Below are 27,442 nucleotides of genomic sequence, written 5' to 3' on the forward strand. Positions count from 1 at the left end.
AACAACCAACTGGACTCAAACCACCAGAACAACCAACTGGACTCAAAAAACCGCAACAACCAACTGGACTCAAACAACCGCAACAACCAACTGGACTCAAACAACCGCAACAACCAACTGGACCCAAACCACCACAACAACCAACTGGACTCAAACCACCGCACCAACCAACTGGATTCAAACCACCACATCAAACAACTGGACTTAACCCACCGCAACAACCAACTGGACTCAAACAACCGCAACAACCAACTGGACTCAAACCACCGCAACAACCAACTGGATTCAATCAAGCGCAACAACCAACTGCACTCAAAAATCCGCAACAAGCAACTGGACTCAAACCACCACAACAACCAACTGGACTCAAAAAACCGCAACAACCAACTGGACTCAAACAACCGCAACAAACAACTGGACTCAAACAACCGGAACAACCAACTGGACCCAAACCACCACAACAACCAACTGGACCCAAACGACCACAACAACCAACTGGACTCAAACCACCGCACCAAACAACTGCACTCAAAAAACCGCAACAACCAACTGGACTCAAACAACCGCAACAACCAACTGGACTCAAACAACCGCAACAACCAACTGGACCCAAACCACCGCAACAACCAACTGGACTCAAACCACCACAACAACCAACTGGACTCAAACCACCGCAACAACCAACTGGACTCAAACCACCGCAACAACCAACTGGATTCAAACCACTGCAACAACCAACTGGACTCAAAGCACCGCAACAACCAACTGGACTCAAACCACCGCAACAACAAACTGCACTCAAAAAACCGCAACAACCAAGTGGACTCAAACCACCGCACCAACCAACTGGACTCAAACCGCCACAACAACAAACTGGACTCAACGCACCGCAACAACCAACTGGACTCAAACCACCGCAACAACCAACTGGACTCAAACCACCGCAACAACCAACTGGACTCAAACCACCACAACAAGCAACTGGACTCAAACCACCGCAACAACCAACTGGACTCAAACCACCGCAACAACCAACTGGACTCAAAACACCGCACCAACCAACTGGATTCAATCCACGCAACAACCAACTGCACTCAAACAACCGCAACAACCAACTGGACTCAAACCACCGCACCAACAAACTGGACTCAAACCACCGCACCAACCAACTGCACTCAAAAAACCGCAACAACCAACTGGACTCAAACCACCGCTCCAACCAACTGCACTCAAAAGACCTCAACAACCAACTGGACTCAAACCACCGCACCAACCAACTGCACTCAAAAAACCGCAACAACCAACTGGACTCAAACCACCGCACCAACCAACTGGACTCAAACAACCGCAACAACCAACTGGACCCAAACCACTGCAACAACCAACTGGACTCAAACCACCGCACCAACCAACTGCACTCAAAAAACCGCAACAACCAACTGGACTCAAACCACCGCACCAACCAACTGGACTCAAACAACCGCAACAACTAACTGGACTCAACCCACCGCAACAACCAACTGGACTCAAGGCACCACAACAACCAACTGGACTCAAACAACCGCAACAATCAACTGGACCGAAACCACCACGACAACCAACTGGACTCAAACCACCGCACCAACCAACTGGACTCAAACCGCCACAACAACAAACTGGACTCAAACCACCGCACCAACCAACTGGACTCAACCCACCGCAACAACCAACCGGACTCAAAGCACCGCAACAACCAACTGGACTCAAAGCACCGAAACAACAAACTGGACTCAAACCACTGCAACAACCAACTGGACGCAAAGCACCGCAACAACCAACTGGACTCAAACCACCACAACAACCAACTGGATTCAAACCACCGCACCAACCAACTGGACTCAAACCACCGCAACAACCAACTAGACTCAAACCACTGCAACAACCAACTGGACTCAGACCATCACAACAATCAACTGGACTCAAACCACCGCACCAACCAACTGGACTCAAACTACCGCAACAACCAACTGGATTTAAACCACCACAACGACCAACTGGATTCAAACCAACACAACATCCAACTGGACTCAATCCACCGCACCAACCAACTGGACTGAAACCGCCACAACAACAAACTGGACTCAAACCACCGCAACAACCAACAGCACTCAAACCGCCACAACAACAAACTGGACGCAAACCACTGCAACGACCAACTGGACTCAAACCGCCGCAACAACCAACTGGACTCAAACAACCGCAACAACCAACTGGACTCAAACAACCGCAACAACCAAATGGACCCAAACCACCACGACAACCAACTGGACTCAAACAACCGCAACAACCAACAGGACTCAAACAACCGCAACAACCAACTGGACTCAAATAACCGCAACAACCAACTGGACCCAAAGCACCACGACAACCAACTGGACTCAAACCACCGCACCAACCAACTGGACTGAAACCGCCACAACAACAAACTGGACTCAAACCACCGCAACAACCAACTGGACTCAAACCACCGCAACAACCAACTGGACTCAAACAACCGCAACAACCAACTGGACCCAAACCACCACAACAACCAACTGGACTCAAACCACCGCACCAACCAACTGGACTCAAACCGCCACAACAGCAAACTGGACTCAAACCACCACAACAACCAACCGGACTCAAACCACCGCAACAACCAACTGGACTCAAAGCACCGCAACAACTAACTGGACTCAAACCACCACAACAACCAATTGGACTCAAACCACCGCAACAACAAACTGGATTCAAACCACCGCAACAACCAACTGGAGTCAAACCACCGCAACAACCAACTGGACTGAAACCACCGCAACAACCAACTGGATTCAAACAACCACAACAACGAACTGGAATCAAACCACCGCAACAACCAACTGGACTCAAACCACCGCAATAACCAACTGGACTCATACCATCGCAACAACCAACTGGACTCAAACAACCGCAACAAACAACTGGACTCAAACCACCGCAACAACCAACTGGACTCAAACCACCGCAACAACCAACTGGACTCAAACCACCGCAACAACCAACTGGACTCAAACCACCGCAACAACCAACTGGACTCAAACTACCCCAACAACCAACTGGACTCAAACCACCACAACAACCAACTGGACTCAAACCACCGCACCAACCAACTGGAGTCAAACCACCGCAACAACCAACTGGATTCAAACAACCACAACAACCAACTGGACTCAAAACACCGCAACAACCAACTGGACTCAAACCACCGCAACAACCAACTGGACTCAAACCACCGCAACAACCAACTGGACTCAAACCAGCGCAACAACCAACTTGACTCAAACCACCGCAACAACCAACTGGACTCAAACCACCGCAACAACCAACTGGACTCAAACCACTGCAACAACCAACTGGACTCAAACCACCACAACAACCAACTGGACTCAAAAAACCGCAACAACCAACTGGACTCAAACAACCGCAACAAACAACTGGACTCAAACAACCGGAACAACCAACTGGACCCAAACCACCACAACAACCAACTGGACCCAAACGACCACAACAACCAACTGGACTCAAACCACCGCACCAAACAACTGCACTCAAAAAACCGCAACAACCAACTGGACTCAAACAACCGAAATAACCAACTGGACTCAAACAACCGCAACAACCAACTGGACCCAAACCACCGCAACAACCAACTGGACTCAAACCACCGCACCAACCAACTGGACTCAAACAACCGCAACAACTAACTGGACTCAAACCACCGCAACAACCAACTGGACTCAAGGCACCACAACAACCAACTGGACTCAAACAACCGCAACAACCAACTGGACCCAAACCACCACGACAACCAACTGGACTCAAACCACCGCACCAACCAACTGGACTCAAACCGCCACAACAACAAACTGGACTCAAACCACCGCACCAACCAACTGGACTCAACCCACCGCAACAACCAACCGGACTCAAAGCACCGCAACAACCAACTGGACTAAAAGCACCGAAACAACAAACTGGACTCAAACCACTGCAACAACCAACTGGACGCAAAGCACCGCAACAACCAACTGGACTCAAACAACCACAACAACCAACTGGACTCAAACCACCGCAACAACCAACTGGACTCAAACCATCACAACAATCAACTGGACTCAAACCACCGCAACAACCAACTGGATTCAAACCACCGCAACAACCAACTGGACTCAAACCATCACAACAACCAACTGGACTCAAACTACCGCAACAACCAACTGGATTTAAACCACCACAACGACCAACTGGATTCAAACCAACACATCATCCAACTGGACTCAATCCACCGCACCAACCAACTGGACTGAAACCGCCACAACAACAAACTGGACTCAAACCACCGCAACAACCAACTGGACTCAAACCACCGCAACAACCAACTGGACCCAAAGCACCACGACAACCAACTGGACTCAAACCACCGCACCAACCAACTGGACTGAAACCGCCACAACAACAAACTGGACTCAAACCACCGCAACAACCAACTGGACTCAAACCACCGCAACAACCAACTGGACTCAAACAACCGCAACAACCAACTGGACCCAAACCACCACAACAACCAACTGGACTCAAACCACCGCACCAACCAACTGGCCTCAAACCGCCACAACAGCAAACTGGACTCAAACCACCACAACAACCAACCGGACTCAAACCACCGCAACAACCAACTGGACTCAAAGCACCGCAACAACTAACTGGACTCAAACCACCACAACAACCAATTGGACTCAAACCACCGCAACAACAAACTGGATTCAAACCACCGCAACAACCAACTGGAGTCAAACCACCGCAACAACCAACTGGACTGAAACCACCGCAACAACCAACTGGATTCAAACAACCACAACAACGAACTGTAATCAAACCACCGCAACAACCAACTGGACTCAAACCACCGCAATAACCAACTGGACTCATACCATCGCAACAACCAACTGGACTCAAACAACCGCAACAAACAACTGGACTCAAACCACCGCAACAACCAACTGGACTCAAACCACCGCAACAACCAACTGGACACAAACCACCGCAACAACCAACTGGACTCAAACCACCGCAACAACCAACTGGACTCAAACTACCCCAACAACCAACTGGACTCAAACCACCACAACAACCAACTGGACTCAAACCACCGCACCAACCAACTGGAGTCAAACCACCGCAACAACCAACTGGATTCAAACAACCACAACAACCAACTGGACTCAAAACACCGCAACAACCAACTGGACTCAAACCACCGCAACAACCAACTGGACTCAAACCACCGCAACAACCAACTGGACTCAAACCAGCGCAACAACCAACTTGACTCAAACCACCGCAACAACCAACTGGACTCAAACCACCGCAACAACCAACTGGACTCAAACCACTGCAACAACCAACTGGACTCAAACCACCACAACAACCAACTGGACTCAAAAAACCGCAACAACCAACTGGACTCAAACAACCGCAACAAACAACTGGACTCAAACAACCGGAACAACCAACTGGACCCAAACCACCACAACAACCAACTGGACCCAAACGACCACAACAACCAACTGGACTCAAACCACCGCACCAAACAACTGCACTCAAAAAACCGCAACAACCAACTGGACTCAAACAACCGAAACAACCAACTGGACTCAAACAACCGCAACAACCAACTGGACCCAAACCACCGCAACAACCAACTGGACTCAAACCACCGCACCAACCAACTGGACTCAAACAACCGCAACAACTAACTGGACTCAAACCACCGCAACAACCAACTGGACTCAAGGCACCACAACAACCAACTGGACTCAAACAACCGCAACAACCAACTGGACCCAAACCACCACGACAACCAACTGGACTCAAACCACCGCACCAACCAACTGGACTCAAACCGCCACAACAACAAACTGGACTCAAACCACCGCACCAACCAACTGGACTCAACCCACCGCAACAACGAACCGGACTCAAAGCACCGCAACAACCAACTGGACTCAAAGCACCGAAACAACAAACTGGACTCAAACCACTGCAACAACCAACTGGACGCAAAGCACCGCAACAACCAACTGGACTCAAACAACCACAACAACCAACTGGACTCAAACCACCACAACAACCAACTGGATTCAAACCACCGCAACAACCAACTGGACTCAAACCATCACAACAATCAACTGGACTCAAACCACCGCAACAACCAACTGGATTCAAACCACCGCAACAACCAACTGGATTCAAACCACCGCAACAACCAACTGGATTCAAACCACCGCAACAACCAACTGGATTCAAACCACCGCAACAACCAACTGGACTCAAACTACCGCAACAACCAACTGGATTTAAACCACCACAACGACCAACTGGATTCAAACCAACACATCATCCAACTGGACTCAATCCACCGCACCAACCAACTGGACTGAAACCGCCACAACAACAAACTGGACTCAAACCACCGCAACAACCAACTGCACTCAAACCGCCACAACAACAAACTGGACGCAAACCACTGCAACGACCAACTGGACTCAAACAACCGCAACAACCAACTGGACCCAAACCACCACGACAACCAACTGGACTCAAACAACCGCAACAACCAACAGGACTCAAACAACCGCAACAACCAACTGGACTCAAACAACCGCAACAACCAACTGGACCCAAAGCACCACGACAACCAACTGGACTCAAACCACCGCACCAACCAACTGGACTGAAACCGCCACAACAACAAACTGGACTCAAACCACCGCAACAACCAACTGGACTCAAACCACCGCAACAACCAACTGGACTCAAACAACCGCAACAACCAACTGGACCCAAACCACCACAACAACCAACTGGACTCAAACTACCGCACCAACCAACTGGACTCAAACCGCCACAACAGCAAACTGGACTCAAACCACCGCAACAACCAACCGGACTCAAACCACCGCAACAACCAACTGGACTCAAAGCACCGCAACAACTAACTGGACTCAAACCACCACAACAACCAATTGGACTCAAACCACCGCAACAACAAACTGGATTCAAACCACCGCAACAACCAACTGGAGTAAAACCACCGCAACAACCAACTGGACTGAAACCACCGCAACAACCAACTGGATTCAAACAACCACAACAACGAACTGGAATCAAACCACCGCAACAACCAACTGGACTCAAACCACCGCAATAACCAACTGGACTCATACCATCGCAACAACCAACTGGACTCAAACAACCGCAACAAACAACTGGACTCAAACCACCGCAACAACCAACTGGACTCAAACCACCGCAACAACCAACTGGACTCAAACCACCGCAACAACCAACTGGACTCAAACCACCGCAACAACCAACTGGACTCAAACTACCGCATAAACCAACTGGACTCAAACCACCACAACAACCAACTGGACTCAAAACACCGCACCAACCAACTGGAGTCAAACCACCGCAACAACCAACTGGATTCAAACAACCACAACAACCAACTGGACTCAAAACACCGCAACAACCAACTGGACTCAAACCACCGCAACAACCAACTGGACTCAAACCACCGCAACAACCAACTGGACTCAAACCAGCGCAACAACCAACTTGACTCAAACCACCGCAACAACCAACTGGACTCAAACCACCGCAACAACCAACTGGACTCAAACCACTGCAACAACCAACTGGACTCAAACCACCACAACAACCAACTGGACTCAAAAAACCGCAACAACCAACTGGACTCAAACAACCGCAACAAACAACTGGACTCAAACAACCGGAACAACCAACTGGACCCAAACCACCACAACAACCAACTGGACCCAAACGACCACAACAACCAACTGGACTCAATCCACCGCACCAAACAACTGCACTCAAAAAACCGCAACAACCAACTGGACTCAAACAACCAAAACAACCAACTGGACTCAAACAACCGCAACAACCAACTGGACCCAAACCACCGCAACAACCAACTGGACTCAAACCACCACAACAACCAACTGGACTCAAACCACCGCAACAACCAACTGGACTCAAACCACCGCAACAACCAACTGGATTCAAACCACTGCAACAACCAACTGGACTCAAAGCACCGCAACAACCAACTGGACTCAAACCACCGTACCAACCAACTAGACTCAAACCACCGCAACAACCAACTGGACGCAAGCCACCGCACGAACAAACTGCACTCAAAAAACCGCAACAACCAAGTGGACTCAAACCACCGCACCAACCAACTGGACTCAAACCGCCACAACAACAAACTGGACTCAACGCACCGCAACAACCAACTGGACTCAAACCACTGCAACAACCAAGTGGACTCAAACCACCGCACCAACCAACTGGACTCAAACCGCCACAACAACAAACTGGACTCAACGCACCGCAACAACCAACTGGACTCAAACCACCGCAACAACCAACTGGACTCAAACCACCGCAACAACCAACTGGACTCAAACCACCACAACAAGCAACTGGACTCAAACCACCGCAACAACCAACTGGACTCAAACCACCGCAACAACCAACTGGACTCAAAGCACCGCACCAACCAACTGGATTCAATCCACGCAACAACCAACTGCACTCAAACAACCGCAACAACCAACTGGACTCAAACCACCCCACCAACAAACTGGACTCAAACCACCGCACCAACCAACTGCACTCAAAAAACCGCAACAACCAACTGGACTCAAACCACCGCACCAACCAACTGGACTCAAACAACCGCAACAACCAACTGGACTCAAACAACCGCAACAACCAACTGGACTCAAACAACCGCAACAACCAACTGGACTCAAACCACCGCAACAACCAACTGGACTCAAACCACCGCAACAACCAACTGGACTCAAACCACCGCACCAACCAACTGGACTCAAACAACCGCAACAACCAACTGGACTCAAACCACCGCAACAACCAACTGGACTCAAACCACCGCAACAACCAACTGGACTCAAGGCACCACAACAACCAACTGGACTCATACAACTGCAACAACCAACTGGACCCAAACCATCACGACAACCAACTGGACTCAAACCACCGCACCAACCAACTGGACTCAAACCGCCACAACAACAAACTGGACTCAAACCACCGCACCAACCAACTGGACTCAAACAACCGCAACAACCAACTGGACTCAAACCACCACAACAACAAACTGGACTCAAACCACCGCACCAACCAACTGGACTCAAACCACCGCAACAACCAACCGGACTCAAAGCACCGCAACAACCAACTGGACTCAAAGCACCGAAACAACAAACTGGACTCAAACCACCACAACAACCAACTGGACTCAAACCACCTCAACAACCAACTGGATTCAAACCACCGCAACAACCAACTGGATTTAAACCACCACAACAACCAACTGGATTCAAACCAACACAACATCCAACTGGACTCAAAGCACCGCAACAACCAACTGGACTGAAACCGCCACAACAACAAACTGGACTCAAACCACCGCAACAACCAACTGCACTCAAACCGCCACAACAACAAACTGGACGCAAACCGCCACAACAACAAACTGGACTCAAACCACCACAACAACCAACTGGACTCAAACAACCGCAACAACCAACTGGACTCAAACAACCGCAACAACCAACTGGACCCAAACCACCACAACAACCAACTGGACTCAAACAACCGCAACAACCAACAGGACTCAAACAAGCGCAACAACCAACAGGACTCAAATAACCGCAACAACCAACTGGACTCAAACAACCGCAACAACCAACTGGACCCAAAGCACCACGACAACCAACTGGACTCAAACCACCGCACCAACCAACTGGACTGAAACCGCCACAACAACAAACTGGACTCAAACCACCGCAACAACCAACTGGACTCAAACAACCGCAACAACCAACAGGACTCAAACAACCGCAACAACCAACTGGACCCAAACCACCACAACAACCAACTGGACTCAAACCACCGCACCAACCAACTGGACTCAAACCGCCACAACAACAAACTGGACTCAAACCACCGCAACAACCAACCGGACTCAAACCACCGCAACAACCAACTGGACTCAAACCACCGCAACAACCAACTGGAGTCAAACCACCGCAACAACCAACTGGACTCAAACCACCGCACCAACCAACTGGACTCAAACCACCGCAACAACCAACTGGATTCAAACCACCGCAACAACCAACTGGAGTCAAACCACCGCAACTACCAACTGGACTGAAACCACCGCAACAACCAACTGGATTCAAACAACCACAACAACCAACTGGAATCAAACCACCACAACAACCAACTGGACTCAAACCACCGCAACAACCAACTGGACTCATACCACCGCAACAACCAACTGGACTCAAACAACCGCAACAAACAACTGGACTCAAACCACCGCAACAACCAACTGGACTCAAACCACCACAACAACCAACTGGACCCAAACCACCGCAACAACCAACTGGACTCAAACCACCACAACAACCAACTGGACTCAAACCACCGCAACAACCAACTGGACTCAAACCACCGCAACAACCAACTGGATTCAAACCACTGCAACAACCAACTGGACTCAAAGCACCGCAACAACCAACTGGACTCAAACCACCGTACCAACCAACTAGACTCAAACCACCGCAACAACCAACTGGACGCAAGCCACCGCACGAACAAACTGCACTCAAAAAACCGCAACAACCAAGTGGACTCAAACCACCGCACCAACCAACTGGACTCAAACCGCCACAACAACAAACTGGACTCAACGCACCGCAACAACCAACTGGACTCAAACCACTGCAACAACCAAGTGGACTCAAACCACCGCACCAACCAACTGGACTCAAACCGCCACAACAACAAACTGGACTCAACGCACCGCAACAACCAACTGGACTCAAACCACCGCAACAACCAACTGGACTCAAACCACCGCAACAACCAACTGGACTCAAACCACCACAACAAGCAACTGGACTCAAACCACCGCAACAACCAACTGGACTCAAACCACCGCAACAACCAACTGGACTCAAAGCACCGCACCAACCAACTGGATTCAATCCACGCAACAACCAACTGCACTCAAACAACCGCAACAACCAACTGGACTCAAACCACCCCACCAACAAACTGGACTCAAACCACCGCACCAACCAACTGCACTCAAAAAACCGCAACAACCAACTGGACTCAAACCACCGCACCAACCAACTGGACTCAAACAACCGCAACAACCAACTGGACTCAAACAACCGCAACAACCAACTGGACTCAAACAACCGCAACAACCAACTGGACTCAAACCACCGCAACAACCAACTGGACTCAAACCACCGCAACAACCAACTGGACTCAAACCACCGCACCAACCAACTGGACTCAAACAACCGCAACAACCAACTGGACTCAAACCACCGCAACAACCAACTGGACTCAAACCACCGCAACAACCAACTGGACTCAAGGCACCACAACAACCAACTGGACTCAAACAACTGCAACAACCAACTGGACCCAAACCATCACGACAACCAACTGGACTCAAACCACCGCACCAACCAACTGGACTCAAACCGCCACAACAACAAACTGGACTCAAACCACCGCACCAACCAACTGGACTCAAACAACCGCAACAACCAACTGGACTCAAACCGCCACAACAACAAACTGGACTCAAACCACCGCACCAACCAACTGGACTCAAACCACCGCAACAACCAACCGGACTCAAAGCACCGCAACAACCAACTGGACTCAAAGCACCGAAACAACAAACTGGACTCAAACCACCACAACAACCAACTGGACTCAAACCACCTCAACAACCAACTGGATTCAAACCACCGCAACAACCAACTGGATTTAAACCACCACAACAACCAACTGGATTCAAACCAACACAACATCCAACTGGACTCAAAGCACCGCAACAACCAACTGGACTGAAACCGCCACAACAACAAACTGGACTCAAACCACCGCAACAACCAACTGCACTCAAACCGCCACAACAACAAACTGGACGCAAACCGCCACAACAACAAACTGGACTCAAACCACCACAACAACCAACTGGACTCAAACAACCGCAACAACCAACTGGACTCAAACAACCGCAACAACCAACTGGACCCAAACCACCACAACAACCAACTGGACTCAAACAACCGCAACAACCAACAGGACTCAAACAAGCGCAACAACCAACAGGACTCAAATAACCGCAACAACCAACTGGACTCAAACAACCGCAACAACCAACTGGACCCAAAGCACCACGACAACCAACTGGACTCAAACCACCGCACCAACCAACTGGACTGAAACCGCCACAACAACAAACTGGACTCAAACCACCGCAACAACCAACTGGACTCAAACAACCGCAACAACCAACAGGACTCAAACAACCGCAACAACCAACTGGACCCAAACCACCACAACAACCAACTGGACTCAAACCACCGCACCAACCAACTGGACTCAAACCGCCACAACAACAAACTGGACTCAAACCACCGCAACAACCAACCGGACTCAAACCACCGCAACAACCAACTGGACTCAAACCACCGCAACAACCAACTGGAGTCAAACCACCGCAACAACCAACTGGACTCAAACCACCGCACCAACCAACTGGACTCAAACCACCGCAACAACCAACTGGATTCAAACCACCGCAACAACCAACTGGAGTCAAACCACCGCAACTACCAACTGGACTGAAACCACCGCAACAACCAACTGGATTCAAACAACCACAACAACCAACTGGAATCAAACCACCGCAACAACCAACTGGACTCAAACCACCGCAACAACCAACTGGACTCATACCACCGCAACAACCAACTGGACTCAAACAACCGCAACAAACAACTGGACTCAAACCACCGCAACAACCAACTGGACTCAAACCACCACAACAACCAACTGAACTCAAACCACCGCAACAACCAACTGGACTCAAACCACCGCAACAACCAACTGGACTCAAACTACCCCAACAACCAACTGGACTCAAACCACCACAACAACCAACTGGACTCAAACCACCGCACCAACCAACTGGAGTCAAACCACCGCAACAACCAACTGGATTCAAACAACCACAACAACCAACTGGACTCAAAACACCGCAACAACCAACTGGACTCAAACCACCGCAACAACCAACTGGACTCAAACCACCGCAACAACCAACTGGACTCAAACCAGCGCAACAACCAACTGGACTCAAACCACCGCAACAACCAACTGGACTCAAACCACCGCAACAACCAACTGGACTCAAACCACCGCAACAACCAACTGGACTCAAACCACCTCAACAACCAACTGGACTCAAACAACCGCAACAACCAACTGGACTCAAACCACCGCAACAACCAACTGGACTCAAACCACCGCAACAACCTACTGGATTCAAACCACTACAACAACCAATTGGACTCAAACCACCACAACAACCAACTGGATTCAAACCACTACAACAACGAACTGGACTCAAACCACCGCAACAACCAACTGGACTCAAACTACCGCAACAACCAACTACACTCAAACCACCGCAACAACCAACTGGACTCAAACCACCACAACAACCAACTGGACTCAAACCACCACAACAACCAACTGGACTCAAACCACCGCAACAACCAACTGGACTCAAACCACCGCAACAACCAACTACACTCAAACCACCGCAACAACCAACTGGAATCAAACCACCACAACAACCAACTGGACTCAAACCACCACAACAACCAACTGGACTCAAACCACCGCAACAACCAACTGGACTCAAACCACCGCAACAACCAACTGGACTCAAACCACCGCAACAACCAACTGGACTCAAACCACTGCAACAACCAACTGCACTCAACACTGAAACAACCAACTGGGCTCAAACCACCGCAACAACCAACTGGACTGAAGCAAGACTTCATCTGGTGCGGGAAAGAAAAGACGCTCAGATAAATGAAAACCAGGGCCAGGATTCTGCATTTTTGAGACTGAGTGTTATCGGCAATGCAGCAATCATGGACTTTCACGGCTGCAAAGCTGGCGCCGCACCTGGACCGATTCAGCGACCTTTGAGGGGCTAGCGCCGGCACCACGTGGAACACAATCGATTCCAATGAAAAACGGCGTGGGGTTTGCCAGGTTCAAGATTGACACGCAGGAGTCTGACAAGCTGCAGCTGCATATACACACTTCACTCCCCACACTCACCATCCCAGCCAACAGGATGGCATTGGTTGCGCTGGAACAGGCCCATCCCGTTGATGGGTTGGCTGAGGCCAGAGGGTACATAGAGTAGCCTGGGGGGTGACCAACATAACTCGTGGCCCGAAGTTCACAATGAGCTGTTAGTGACCTGCGCAGCTGCATGGCTACCTTGCCGGCTGTGGCAATGGTGTGCCCACGGGAGGGTTTAAACTAGTATGGCAGGGGGTGGGCACAGGAGCAATAGGTCAGAAGGTGAGAGCATTGAGGGAGAACTAGGGAATAGGGACAGTGTGGCTCTGAGGCAGAGCAGACGGGGAGAAGTTGCTGAACACAGCGGGTCTGGTGGCCTGATGTGCATATGTTTTAATGCAAGGAGCATTACGGGTAAGGCAGATGAACTTAGAGCTTGGATTACTACTTGGAACTATGATGTTGTTGCCATTACAGAGACCTGGTTGAGGGAAGGGCAGGATTGGCAGCTAAACGTTCCAGGATTTAGATGTTTCAGGCGGGATAGAGGGGGATGTAAAAGGGGAGGCGGAGTTGCGCTACTTGTTCGGGAGAATATCACAGCTATACTGCGAGAGGACACCTCAGAGGGCAGTGAGGCTATATGGGTAGAGATCAGGAATAAGAAGGGTGCAGTCACAATGTTGGGGGTATACTACAGGCCTCCCAACAGCCAGCGGGAGATAGAGGAGCAGATAGGTAGACAGATTTTGGAAAAGAGTAAAAACAACAGGGTTGTGGTGATGGGAGACTTCAACTTCCCCAATATTGACTGGGACTCACTTCGTGCCAGGGGCTTAGACGGGGCGGAGTTTGTAAGGAGCATCCAGGAGAGCTTCTTAAAACAATATGTAAACAGTCCAACTAGGGAAGGGGCGGTACTGGACCTGGTATTGGGGAATGAGCCCGGCCAGGTGGTAGATGTTTCAGTAGGGGAGCATTTCGGTAACAGTGACCACAATTCAGTAAGTTTTAAAGTACTGGTGGACAAGGATAAGAGTGGTCCGAGGATGAATGTGCTAAATTGGGGGAAGGCTAATTATAACAATATTAGGCGGGAACTGAAGAACATAGATTGGGGGCGGATGTTTGAGGGCAAATCAACATCTGACATGTGGGAGGCTTTCAAGTGTCAGTTGAAAGGAATACAGGACCGGCATGTTCCTGTGAGGAAGAAAGATAAATACGGCAATTTTCGGGAACCTTGGATGACGAGTGATATTGTAGGCCTCGTCAAAAAGAAAAAGGAGGCATTTGTCAGGGCTAACAGGCTGGGAACAGACGAAGCCTGTGTGACATATAAGGAAAGTAGGAAGGAACTTAAGCAAGGAGTCAGGAGGGCTAGAAGGGGTCACGAAAAGTCATTGGCAAGTAGGGTTAAGGAAAATCCCAAGGCTTTTTACACGTACATAAAAAGCAAGAGGGTAGCCAGGGAAAGGGTTGGCCCACTGAAGGATAGGCAAGGGAATCTATGTGTGGAGCCAGAGGAAATGGGCGAGGTACTAAATGAATACTTTGCATCAGTATTCACCAAAGAGAAGGAATTGGTAGATGTTGAGTCTGGAGAAGGGGGTGTACATAGCCTGGGTCACATTGTGATCCAAAAAGACGAGGTGTTGGGTGTCTTAAAAAATATTAAGGTTGATAAGTCCCCAGGGCCTGATGGGATCTACCCCAGAATACTGAAGGAAGCTGGAGAGGAAATTGCTGAGGCCTTGACAGAAATCTTTGGATCCTCGCTGTCTTCAGGGGATGTCCCGGAGGACTGGAGAATAGCCAATGTTGTTCCTCTGTTTAAGAAGGGTAGCAAGGATAATCCCGGGAACTACAGGCCGGTGAGCCTTACTTCAGTGGTAGGGAAATTACTGGAGAGAATTCTTCGAGACAGGATCTACTCCCATTTGGAAGCAAATGGACGTATTAGTGAGAGGCAGCACGGTTTTGTGAAGGGGAGGTCGTGTCTCACTAACTTGATAGAGTTTTTCGAGGAGGTCACTAAGATGATTGATGCAGGTAGGGCAGTAGATGTTGTCTATATGGACTTCAGTAAGGCCTTTGACAAGGTCCCTCATGGTAGACTAGTACAAAAGGTGAAGTCACACGGGATCAGGGGTGAACTGGCAAGGTGGATACAGAACTGGCTAGGCCATAGAAGGCAGAGGGTAGCAATGGAGGGATGCTTTTCTAATTGGAGGGCTGTGACCAGTGGTGTTCCACAGGGATCAGTGCTGGGACCTTTGCTCTTTGTAGTATATATAAATGATTTGGAGGAAAATGTAACTGGTCTGATTAGTAAGTTTGCAGACGACACCAAGGTTGGTGGAATTGCGGATAGCGATGAGGACTGTCTGAGGATACAGCAGGATTTAGATTGTCTGGAGACTTGGGCGGAGAGATGGCAGATGGAGTTTAATCCGGACAAATGTGAGGTAATGCATTTTGGAAGGTCTAATGGAGGTAGGGAATATACAGTGAATAGTAGAACCCTCAAGAGTATTGAAAGTCAAAGAGATCTAGGAGTACAGGTCCACAGGTCATTGAAAGGGGCAACACAGGTGGAGAAGGTAGTCAAGAAGGCATACGGCATGCTTGCCTTCATTGGCCGGGGCATTGAGTATAAGAATTGGCAAGTCATGTTGCAGCTGTATAGAACCTTAGTTAGGCCACACTTGGAGTATAGTGTTCAATTCTGGTCGCCACACTACCAGAAGGATGTGGAGGCTTTAGAGAGGGTGCAGAAGAGATTTACCAGAATGTTGCCTGGTATGGAGGGCATAAGCTATGAGGAGCGATTGAATAAACTCGGTTTGTTCTCACTGGAACGAAGGAGGTTGAGGGGCGACCTGATAGAGGTATACAAAATTATGAGGGGCATAGACAGAGTGGATAGTCAGAGGCTTTTCCCCAGGGTAGAGGGGTCAATTACTAGGGGGCATAGGTTTAAGGTGAGAGGGGCAAGGTTTAGAGTAGATGTACGAGGCAAGTTTTTTACGCAGAGGGTAGTGGGTACCTGGAACTCGCTACCGGAGGAGGTAGTGGAAGCAGGGACGATAGGGACATTTAAGGGGCATCTTGACAAATATATGAATAGGATGGGAATAGAAGGATGCGGACCCAGGAAGTGTAGAAGATTGTAGTTTAGCCGGGCAGCATGGTCGGCACGGGCTTGGAGGGACGAAGGGCCTGTTCCTGTGCTGTACATTTCTTTGTTCTTTGTTTGTTCTTTACATGTCCAACCTGACCCCACAGCCCACCTCCTGGCCACCCCCCCCCCCCCACCGCAACCCCCCCTCGCCCTGGCAGACGCCCCCCCCGGCCAGCGGCACAATTCTCAGCAAACTGTGACGATGTTGGACACTTTCCGTACCCGCTCTCTCTCCCTCAGCAGCCACCACGCCATCGGGAACTCGGCCCACCGGACTGGGAGAATCCCGGGGGTCCCAGGGAGTACCGGGTCAGGCCCGCTAATGATATGCAAACAGTGTTTACTGTACGTGCATTCAGAATGCATTGATGTAGCTGTTGAGTTGACGGAGTATTGCGATTTGTTGTCAAATCGCCACCCGCCGCGATCTCAGCATCAGAACCAATCTCCGCCCAATTGCGTTTCCCGATTTTGGTGTCAGCCAAGGGAGAATCACGCCCCATGACTTTGAGGCCAGAGGACCATTGGTGGGCCTGGGTCCTCCGGTCCCCATAAAGCTAGTTGTAGCCACTCCCGCTTTCAACATTTACCCCCATCCCTTCATGTGAGATCTCACAGCTCCAGGGTCCCGGGTTCAATTCCGGCCTCGGGTGACCGTCTGTGTGGAGTTTGCATGTTCTCCCCGTGTCTGCGTGGGTTTTCTCCGGGTGCTCCGGTTTCCTCCCAAAGTCCAAAGATGTGCATATTAGGTGGATTGGACATAGAGGCACAGAGTCATAGATGTTTACAGCATGGAAACAGGCCCTTTGGCCCTGCTTGTCCATGTCGCCCAGTTTTATCAGTAAGCTAGTCATGGTAAATTGCCCTGAGTGTTCAAAAGGTTAGGTGGGGTTTCTGGGGTACAGGGATGGGGTGGAGATATGGGCTGAAGTACGGGGCTCTGTCCAAGGGCAGGTGCAGACTCGATGGGCCGAATGGCCTCCTTCTGCATTGTGAATTCTATGATTCTATGAACCATCTCTCTACCACCTACCCGTGAGGTGCTGATGTTCAACAGCTACCCAATTCTCCCAGGCTCCATCACTCTGCACCCTCTTCGCAAATGGAAAATGGAGCAATTATATTGAAATGCTACCTGAAGGTAAATAACCCCAGGCCTGAAACTGAGGCCATTGAACTCGTTTTGCACTTGCCCATCCCTGCCTACCTGACATCCCCTTTCTGTGTGATTAAGGGGAAATTAATACTCAGATCCAGAAAATGATTATTAAATAATCTATTAAATCAACTAATCGACTTAAACTTTTAATAGTAATTCACTGAATTTACCAATAATCCTGCACAGTGTCTGATGGTCGTTAATACCGTCCTTCAGACTATGTTGTGTAAACAGCTGGGATATTTAGCATTTTGGTAGCATGGCGCCATTCAGGAAAGGTTCTTTGCGGGCCACGCGGTGCCGATGGAGCCAGCATGTGAACGTTAGCCTATCAGGTGTTAAGATGCAGACCTGGCTCTTGGAGTTTGGTCATAGTTAGTTTGGGAGTCGAGGGGACTGGACATGTGTGGGATTGGACTGTTCTGTTTATAAAGTTCCTCTTTGTTAAATAAATGTGAATTAACCTTGCCTGGTCGCTTACCTTGCAAACAATAAACATCCTCTGTTGTTTGTCCATAGAATCACTCCCGAGACACTGTGAAGGAAAGCATGATTGAAATGCAGAAGCAGAAACTCAAGTATGAGCTTGTTGCGAAGGAAACACTTCAGAGAACAATCAAAGAGAAAATGGCCGTTGAAGAAATTTTGGCCAGTGCACAGGTAAGAGAGAAAGTTAAAGTCCAGAGCGATTGAGAGCTCATAGAATCCCTGAAGTACAGGAGGCCATTCAGCCCATCAAGTCTGCACCGACCCGACTTCCGGGTGCGGCGATGACCAGCTGAGTCGCACGTTTCGTCAGCTCCCGGTGAAACGGACTTTTGGGCTCTTGATAGGAACCCCAACGGCAATTTTGACGGCTAAAAACACTGTGCGGTAAACCAGAAGGGAATCCCCCCTGGAAAAGGATGAAAAAAGGAGGAGAAAGTGGCCGGATTGCAGTGGATCCTTTAGAACAGCGGCAAGGAAGGCAAGCAAAAACCAAGATGGCGTCGGAAGGTGGCAGTTTAACATGGGGCCCTGAACAACAAGAGTTCTTGAAATGCTGTGTGGAAGAGCTCAAAAAGGAAATGAAGAAAGAGCTGTTGGCCCCGATACTACAGGCGATCGAAGGGCTAAAGGAGGAACAAAAGACCCAGGAGCGGGAGCTTCGGGTCGTGAAGGCAAAGGCAGCCGAGAATGAGGACGACATACAGGGCCTGGTGGTGAAGACGGAGACGCATGAGGCACATCAGAAACGATGTGTGGAAAGGTTGGAGGCACTGGAGAACAACGCAAGGAGGAACAACCTGAGGATTCTTGGTCTTCCTGAAGGTGCGGAGGGAGCGGACGTCGGGGCATATGTGAGCACGATGCTGCACTTGTTAATGGGAGCGGAGGCCCCGGCGGGTCCGCTGGAGGTGGAGGGAGCATACCGAGTGATGGCGCGAGGACCGAGAGCAGGAGAAATTCCCAGAGCCATAGTGGTGAGATTCCTCCGTTTTAAGGATAGAGAAATGGTCCTTAGATGGGCAAGGAAAACTCGGAGCAGTAAATGGGAGAACGCGGTGATCCGCGTTGATCAAGACTGGAGTGCGGAGGTGGCGAGAAGGAGGGCGAGCTTTAATCGGGCCAAGGCGGTGCTTCATAAAAAGAAGATAAAATTTGGAATGCTGCAACCGGCAAGACTGTGGGTCACATATCGAGGGAGGCACCACTACTTTGAGACGGCGGATGAAGCGTGGACTTTTATTGTGGAAGAAAAACTGGAATGAGCGGGTTATTAAAAAGAACGTTTGAACAAAGTGGTGGGGCGAATGTGGGGGGCGAAGAGGGGGGTTAAAAAGGGGGGAAAGAGGAGTTTTATGTACTAATCCTGCGATGTGGTAACTTTTCTCTCTTCCACAGGTGGTGATGGGGGAGGAGGGGAGGTGGAGGAGATGGGGCGTTGGCCATTGGGGGCGGGGCCAAGGGAGAAGCGCGGGCTTGGTTCCCGCGCTATGATAATCATGGTGGGAATAGAGAAGCAGGAAGGAGGGGGCGTCGCACGGTGCGGGCCGAGGTCACGGGGGGAAGCCGAGGTCGGCCAGAGTTTGCTGACTTCTGGGAGCAACATGGGGGGAGTAATTACGCTAGCGGGGGATCTAGCGGGGGGGTGGGAGGGGCGAATTACTGGGTTGCTGCTGCTGGAGAGAGGGGGGAGCTGGTATGGGAGGGGATGGGCGGGGGGGGCACCGCCTGGGGGAGATACAGCTGCGTGGGAACCGGGTGAGGAGCTGGAAAAAGGGGATGGCTAATCGACAAGGGGGGGGTAGGAAGCCCCCCAACCCGGCTGATTACGTGGAACGTGAGAGGGCTGAACGGGCCGATAAAGAGGGCACGGGTACTCGCACACCTTAAGAAACTTAAGGCAGATGTGGTTATGTTACAGGAAACGCACCTGAAACTGATAGACCAGGTTAGGCTACGCAAAGGATGGGTGGGGCAGGTGTTCCATTCGGGGCTAGATGCGAAAAACAGGGGGGTGGCTATATTAGTGGGGAAGCGGGTAATGTTTGAGGCAAAGACTATAGTGGCGGATAACGGGGGCAGATACGTGATGGTGAGTGGCAAACTACAGGGGGAGACGGTGGTTTTGGTAAACGTATATGCCCCGAACTGGGATGATGCCAATTTTATGAGGCGGATGCTAGGACGCATTCCGGACCTAGAGATGGGAAAGCTGATAATGGGGGGAGATTTTAATACGGTGTTGGAACCAGGGCTGGATAGGTCGAAGTCCAGGACTGGAAGGAGGCCGGCAGCAGCCAAGGTACTTAAAGATTTTATGGAGCAGATGGGAGGTGTAGACCCGTGGAGATTTAGCAGACCTAGGAGTAAGGAGTTCTCGTTTTTCTCCTATGTCCATAAAGTCTACTCGCGAATAGACTTTTTTGTGCTGGGAAGGGCGTTGATCCCGATGGTGAGGGGAACGGAGTATACGGCTATAGCCATTTCGGATCACGCTCCACACAGGGTAGACTTGGAGATAGGGGAGGAAACAGGAGGGCGCCCACCCTGGAGAATGGACATGGGACTAATGGCAGATGAGGGGGTGTGTCTAAGGGTGAGGGGGTGCATTGAAAAGTACTTGGAACTCAATGATAATGGGGAGGTCCAGGTGGGAGTGGTCTGGGAGGCGTTGAAGGCGGTGGTTAGAGGGGAGCTGATATCAATAAGGGCACATAAAGGGAAGCAGGAGAGTAAGGAACGGGAGCGGTTGCTGCAAGAACCTTTGAGGGTGGACAGACAATATGCGGAAGCACCGGAGGAGGGACTGTACAGGGAAAAGCAAAGGCTACATGTAGAATTTGACTTGCTGACTACGGGCACTGCAGAGGCACAATGGAGGAAGGCACAGGGTGTACAGTACGAATATGGGGAGAAGGCAAGCAGGTTGCTGGCACACCAATTGAGGAAAAGGGGAGCAGCGAGGGAAATAGGGGGAGTGAGGGATGAGGAAGGAGAGATGGAGCGGGGAGCGGAGAGAGTGAATGGAGTGTTCAAGACATTTTATAAAAAATTATATGAAGCTCAACCCCCGGATGGGAGGGAGAGAATGATGGGCTTCTTGGATCGGCTGGAATTTCCCAAGGTGGAAGAGCAGGAAAGGGTGGGACTGGGAGCGCAGATCGAGGTAAAAGAAGTGGTGAAAGGAATTAGGAGCATGCAGGCGGGAAAGGCCCCGGGACCGGATGGATTCCCAGTCGAATTCTATAGAAAATATGTGGACTTGCTCGCCCCGGTATTGACGAGGACCTTTAATGAGGCAAAGGAAAGGGGACAACTGCCCCCGACTATGTCTGAAGCAACGATATCGCTTCTCTTAAAGAAGGAAAAGGACCCGCTACAATGCGGGTCCTATAGACCTATTTCCCTACTAAATGTAGATGCCAAGATCCTGGCCAAGGTAATGGCAATGAGAATAGAGGAATGTGTCCCGGGGGTGGTCCACGAGGACCAAACTGGGTTTGTGAAGGGGAGACAGCTGAACACGAATATACGGAGGCTGTTAGGGGTAATGATGATGGCCCCACCAGAGGGGGAAACGGAGATAGTAGTGGCGATGGATGCCGAGAAAGCATTTGATAGAGTGGAGTGGGATTATTTGTGGGAGGTGTTGAGGAGATTTGGTTTTGGAGAGGGGTATGTTAGATGGGTGCAGCTGTTGTATAGGGCCCCGATGGCGAGCGTGGTCACGAATGGACGGGGATCTGCATATTTTCGGCTCCATAGAGGGACAAGGCAGGGATGCCCTCTGTCCCCATTATTGCTTGCACTGGTGATTGAGCCCCTGGCGATAGCGTTGAGGGGTTCCAAGAAGTGGAGGGGAGTACTTAGAGGAGGAGAAGAACACCGGGTATCTTTGTATGTGGACGATTTGCTACTATACGTGGCAGACCCGGCGGAGGGGATGCCAGAAATAATGCGGATACTTGGGGAGTTTGGGGATTTTTCAGGGTATAAATTGAACATGGGGAAAAGTGAGTTGTTTGTGGTGCATCCAGGGGAGCAGAGTAGAGAAATAGAGGACCTACCGCTGAGGAAGGTAACAAGGGACTTTCGTTACCTGGGGATCCAGATAGCCAAGAATTGGGGCACATTGCATAGGTTAAATTTAACGCGGTTGGTGGAACAAATGGAGGAGGATTTCAAGAGATGGGATATGGTATCTCTGTCACTGGCAGGGAGGGTGCAGGCGGTTAAGATGGTGGTCCTCCCGAGATTCCTCTTTGTGTTTCAGTGCCTCCCGGTGGTGATCACGAAGGCTTTTTTTAAAAGGATCGAAAAGAGCATCATGGGTTTTGTGTGGGCCGGGAAGACCCCGAGAGTGAGGAAGGGATTCTTACAGCGTAGCAGGGATAGGGGGAGGCTGGTACTACCGAGCCTAAGTGAGTATTATTGGGCCGCTAATATTTCAATGGTGAGTAAGTGGATGGGAGAGGAGGAGGGAGCGGCGTGGAAGAGATTAGAGAGGGCGTCCTGTAGGGTGACTAGCCTACAGGCTATGGTGACAGCCCCATTGCTGTTCTCACCGAGGAACTACACCACAAGCCCGGTGGTGGGGGCTACACTGAAGATTTGGGGACAGTGGAGACGGCATAGGGGAAAGACTGGAGCCTTGGGGGGGTCCCCGATAAGAAACAACCATAGGTTTGCCCCGGGGGGAATGGATGGGGGATATGGAATGTGGCAAAGAGCAGGAATAACGCAACTGAAAGATCTGTTTGTGGATGGGAAGTTCGCGAGTCTGGGAGCGCTGACCGAGAAATATGGGTTGCCCCAAGGGAATGCATTCAGGTATATGCAACTGAGGGCTTTTGCGAGGCAACAGGTGAGGGAATTCCCGCAGCTCCCGACACAAGAGGTGCAGGACAGAGTGATCTCAAAGACATGGGTGGGGGATGGTAAGGTGTCAGAACTCTATAGGGAAATGAGGGACGAAGGGGAGACTATGGTAGATGAACTAAAAGGGAAATGGGAAGAAGAGCTGGGGGAGGAGATCGAGGATGGGCTGTGGGCAGATGCCCTAAGCAGGGTAAACACGTCGTCCTCGTGTGCCAGGCTAAGCCTGATTCAGTTTAAGCTATTACACAGGGCGCATATGACTGGAGCACGGCTCAGTAAATTTTTTGGGGTGGAGGATAGGTGTGCGAGGTGCTCGAGAAGCCCAGCGAATCATACCCATATGTTTTGGTCATGCCCGGCACTACAGGGGTTTTGGATGGGGGTGACAAAGGTGCTTTCAAAAGTAGTGGGGGTCCGGGTCGAACCAAGCTGGGGGTTGGCTATATTTGGGGTTGCACAAGAGCCGGGAGTGCAGGAGGCGAGAGAGGCCGATGTTTTGGCCTTTGCGTCCCTAGTAGCCCGGCGCAGGATATTGTTAATGTGGAAAGAAGCCAAGCCCCCGGGGGTGGAGACCTGGATAAATGACATGGCGGGGTTTATAAAGCTAGAGCGGATTAAGTTCGTTCTAAGGGGGTCGGCTCAAGGGTTCACCAGGCGGTGGCAACCGTTCGTCGAATACCTCGCAGAAAGATAGATGGAATGGAAAAAAGAAGGCAGCAGCAGCAGCCCAGGATCGGAGGGGGGGGGGGGGGGATTGGGGGGGGGGGGGGGGGGAGGAGGAACCAGAAGGACTCTCAGGGTTGTTAATATATACTGTATAATATGTATAGGTCGTTGCGACAGATAATTATATATTGGACTGTTAAATTATATTTTTGGAGAGTGTTACTTGTGATAAGGCAGTTGCCAATTAGGGTTAGTTTTCATTTTTGTTATTTATTATTTATTCATTTTTTGTTTATAAAATAGGTCATTGTTATTTGTGTTGTTATAATATTGTGTAAAGGATGCACAATGTACTGTGTTGGTTGACCAAAAATTTTCAATAAAGTATTTATTAAAAAAAAGTCTGCACCGACCCTTTGGATGTGCACTCTACCCGCACCCACTTCCCTCCTATCCCCGAAACCTAACCTGCACATTCCTAGACACGAAGGACAATTTAGAATGGCCAATCCACCTGACCTGCACATCGTTTGGGGCTTGGAGGAAACCCACGCCGACGCGGGGAGAAAGTGCAAACTCCACACAGACAGTCACCCGAGATCGGAATTGAACCTGGGACCCTTGTGCTGTGAGGCAGGAGTGCTAACCACTGTGCCATCGGGAGTCTCCGTCCCGCGCTCCCGCCTGCATTGGGAATCTCCGTCCCACGCTCCCGCCGGCCTCGGGAATCTCCGTCACGTGCTTCCACCGGCCTCGGGAATCTCCGGCCCGTGCTCCCGCTGGCATTGGGAATCTCCGTCCCGCGCTCCCGCCGGCATCAGGAATCTTTGTCCCGCGCTCCCGCCGGCATCGGGAATCTCCGTCCCGCGCTCCCGCCGGCATCAGGAATCTTCGTCCCGCGCTCCCGCCGGCATCGGGAATCTCCGTCCCGCGCTCCCGCCGGCATCAGGATTCTCCATCCCGCGCTCCCTCAGGCCTCGGGAATCTCCGTTCCGCGCTCCCGCCGGCATCGAGATTCTCCGTCCCGCGCTCCCTCCGGCCTCGGGAATCTCCGTTCCGCGCTCCCGTCGGCATCGGGAATCTCCGTCCCGTGCTCCCGCCGGCATCGGGAATCTCCGTCCCGCGCTCCCGTCGGCATCGGGAATCTCCAACCCGTTCTCCCGCCGGCATCGGGAATCTCCGCCCCGCGCTCCCGCCGGCATCGGGAATCTCCGTCCCGCGCTCCTGCCAGCATCGGGATTCTCCGTCCCGCGCTCCCGTCGGCATCGGGAATCTCCGCCCCGCGCTCCCGCCGGCATCGGGAATCTCCGTCCCGCGCTCCCGCCAGCATCGGGATTCTCCGTCCCGCGCTCCCGTCGGCATCAGGATTCTCCGTCCCGCGCTCCCGCCGGCATCGGGAATCTCCGTCCCGCGCTCGCGCTGGCATCGGGATTCTCCGTCCTGCACTCCACCCGGCATCGGGATTCTCCGTCCCGCGCTCCCGTCGGCATCAGGATTCTCCGTCCCGCGCTCCTGCCGGCATCGGGAATCTCCGTCCCGCGCTCCCGCTGGCATCGGGATTCTCCGTCCTGCACTCCACCCGGCATCGGGATTCTCCGTCCCGGCAGCCTGTGAATGGGGTTTCCCCTTGTGCGCACCTCCACTCCGTCGGGAAATCCGCCCATTGGGCGGGATTCTCCGCCAACGGGATTCTCCGTTTTGCCAGTGCCGGGGGGGTTTCCCGACGACGTGGGGCTACCCCACAATGGGAAACCACATTAACCAGCTTGCGTAACGGAGAATCCAGCCCATGTTTGATTTGATTTCCACATCTTCACATTAGCAAAGCACCAGTGGAGAGGGTAACAAGGTCAAATCATAGCCAGGAGGGCCTGAATTCATCAATACTTTACTAATCTCACCATTGATCCTCTTTGGAACAGTGGATTTGGAAGCTGGATAAATCCTGCCTGTTTGTGTTTGCAGAGATCACTGAGCGAAGCAGAAGGAGAATCCGCTCACTGGAAAGGGCAATGTGGTCGAGCTCAGGCAGATTGTGCTGAGCTGACCCTCAGACACCAGGAGACCACTGACCAATTACACATTTCCCAGGGCAAACTACAGGTATTTTAATGTCATAACATCAGTGATTTTAAAAATATGTCTGATTACAGAATTAGCTTAAATTTACAACATATAGAATTGATGAAATTGCGCTGTTTGACAAAGTGGAGATTTCCAAATTGTTGTTACTGAACATCCTTTGGCTTTAATAGGGGATGTGAGCATTGCTGGGCCAGCATTTATTGCACAGCCCTAATTGCCCTTGAACAGAATGGCTGTGACCCTATTTCAGGAGAAATCTAAGAGTTAACCACATGGGTGTGGGTCTGAAGTCACATGTCGGTCAGACCGGGTGGGGATGGCAGATTTCCTTCGCCCAAGAACATTAACTGCCCGACTGATGGTTTTTCACCTCAACTGTGGCACCTGGAGAGGGGCTGAATGGGGGGCAAGATCACGGAGACAGAGGGAGGTCAGAGGTTAAGTCACTCCACACACTCTCATACAGCTCTGATCAGATAGTTACCAATTAACAGTGCTCTGACTGTGAGATGTGGCAGGTCCGGGAGGCTTCCAGCGTCCTGGATGGCTTCATCTGCAGAAAGTGCACCCAACTGCAGCTCCTCACAGACCGCATGGTTCGGTTGGAGCAGCAATTGGATGCACTTAGGAGCATGCAGGTGGCAGAAAGCGTCATAGATCGCAGT

General features: G+C 51.0%; 1 protein-coding gene across 2 annotated transcripts in view; it reads left to right on the top strand.

The window, feature by feature from the left end:
* LOC140393610 (TRAF3-interacting JNK-activating modulator-like) overlaps nucleotides 1-27,442 on the top strand; it is a 156,741-nt gene that overhangs the window by 83,172 nt on the left and 46,127 nt on the right. For both annotated transcript variants that reach the window (XM_072479877.1, XM_072479876.1), the window contains exons 9-10: nucleotides 19,182-19,322; nucleotides 26,658-26,795. In XM_072479877.1, the coding sequence (XP_072335978.1) occupies nucleotides 19,182-19,322; nucleotides 26,658-26,795 (279 nt within the window). The remainder of the gene's footprint in view (nucleotides 1-19,181; nucleotides 19,323-26,657; nucleotides 26,796-27,442) is intronic.

Source organism: Scyliorhinus torazame, chromosome 17 (genome assembly GCF_047496885.1).
Source record: "Scyliorhinus torazame isolate Kashiwa2021f chromosome 17, sScyTor2.1, whole genome shotgun sequence".
Classification (NCBI taxonomy): Eukaryota; Metazoa; Chordata; class Chondrichthyes; order Carcharhiniformes; family Scyliorhinidae; genus Scyliorhinus; species Scyliorhinus torazame.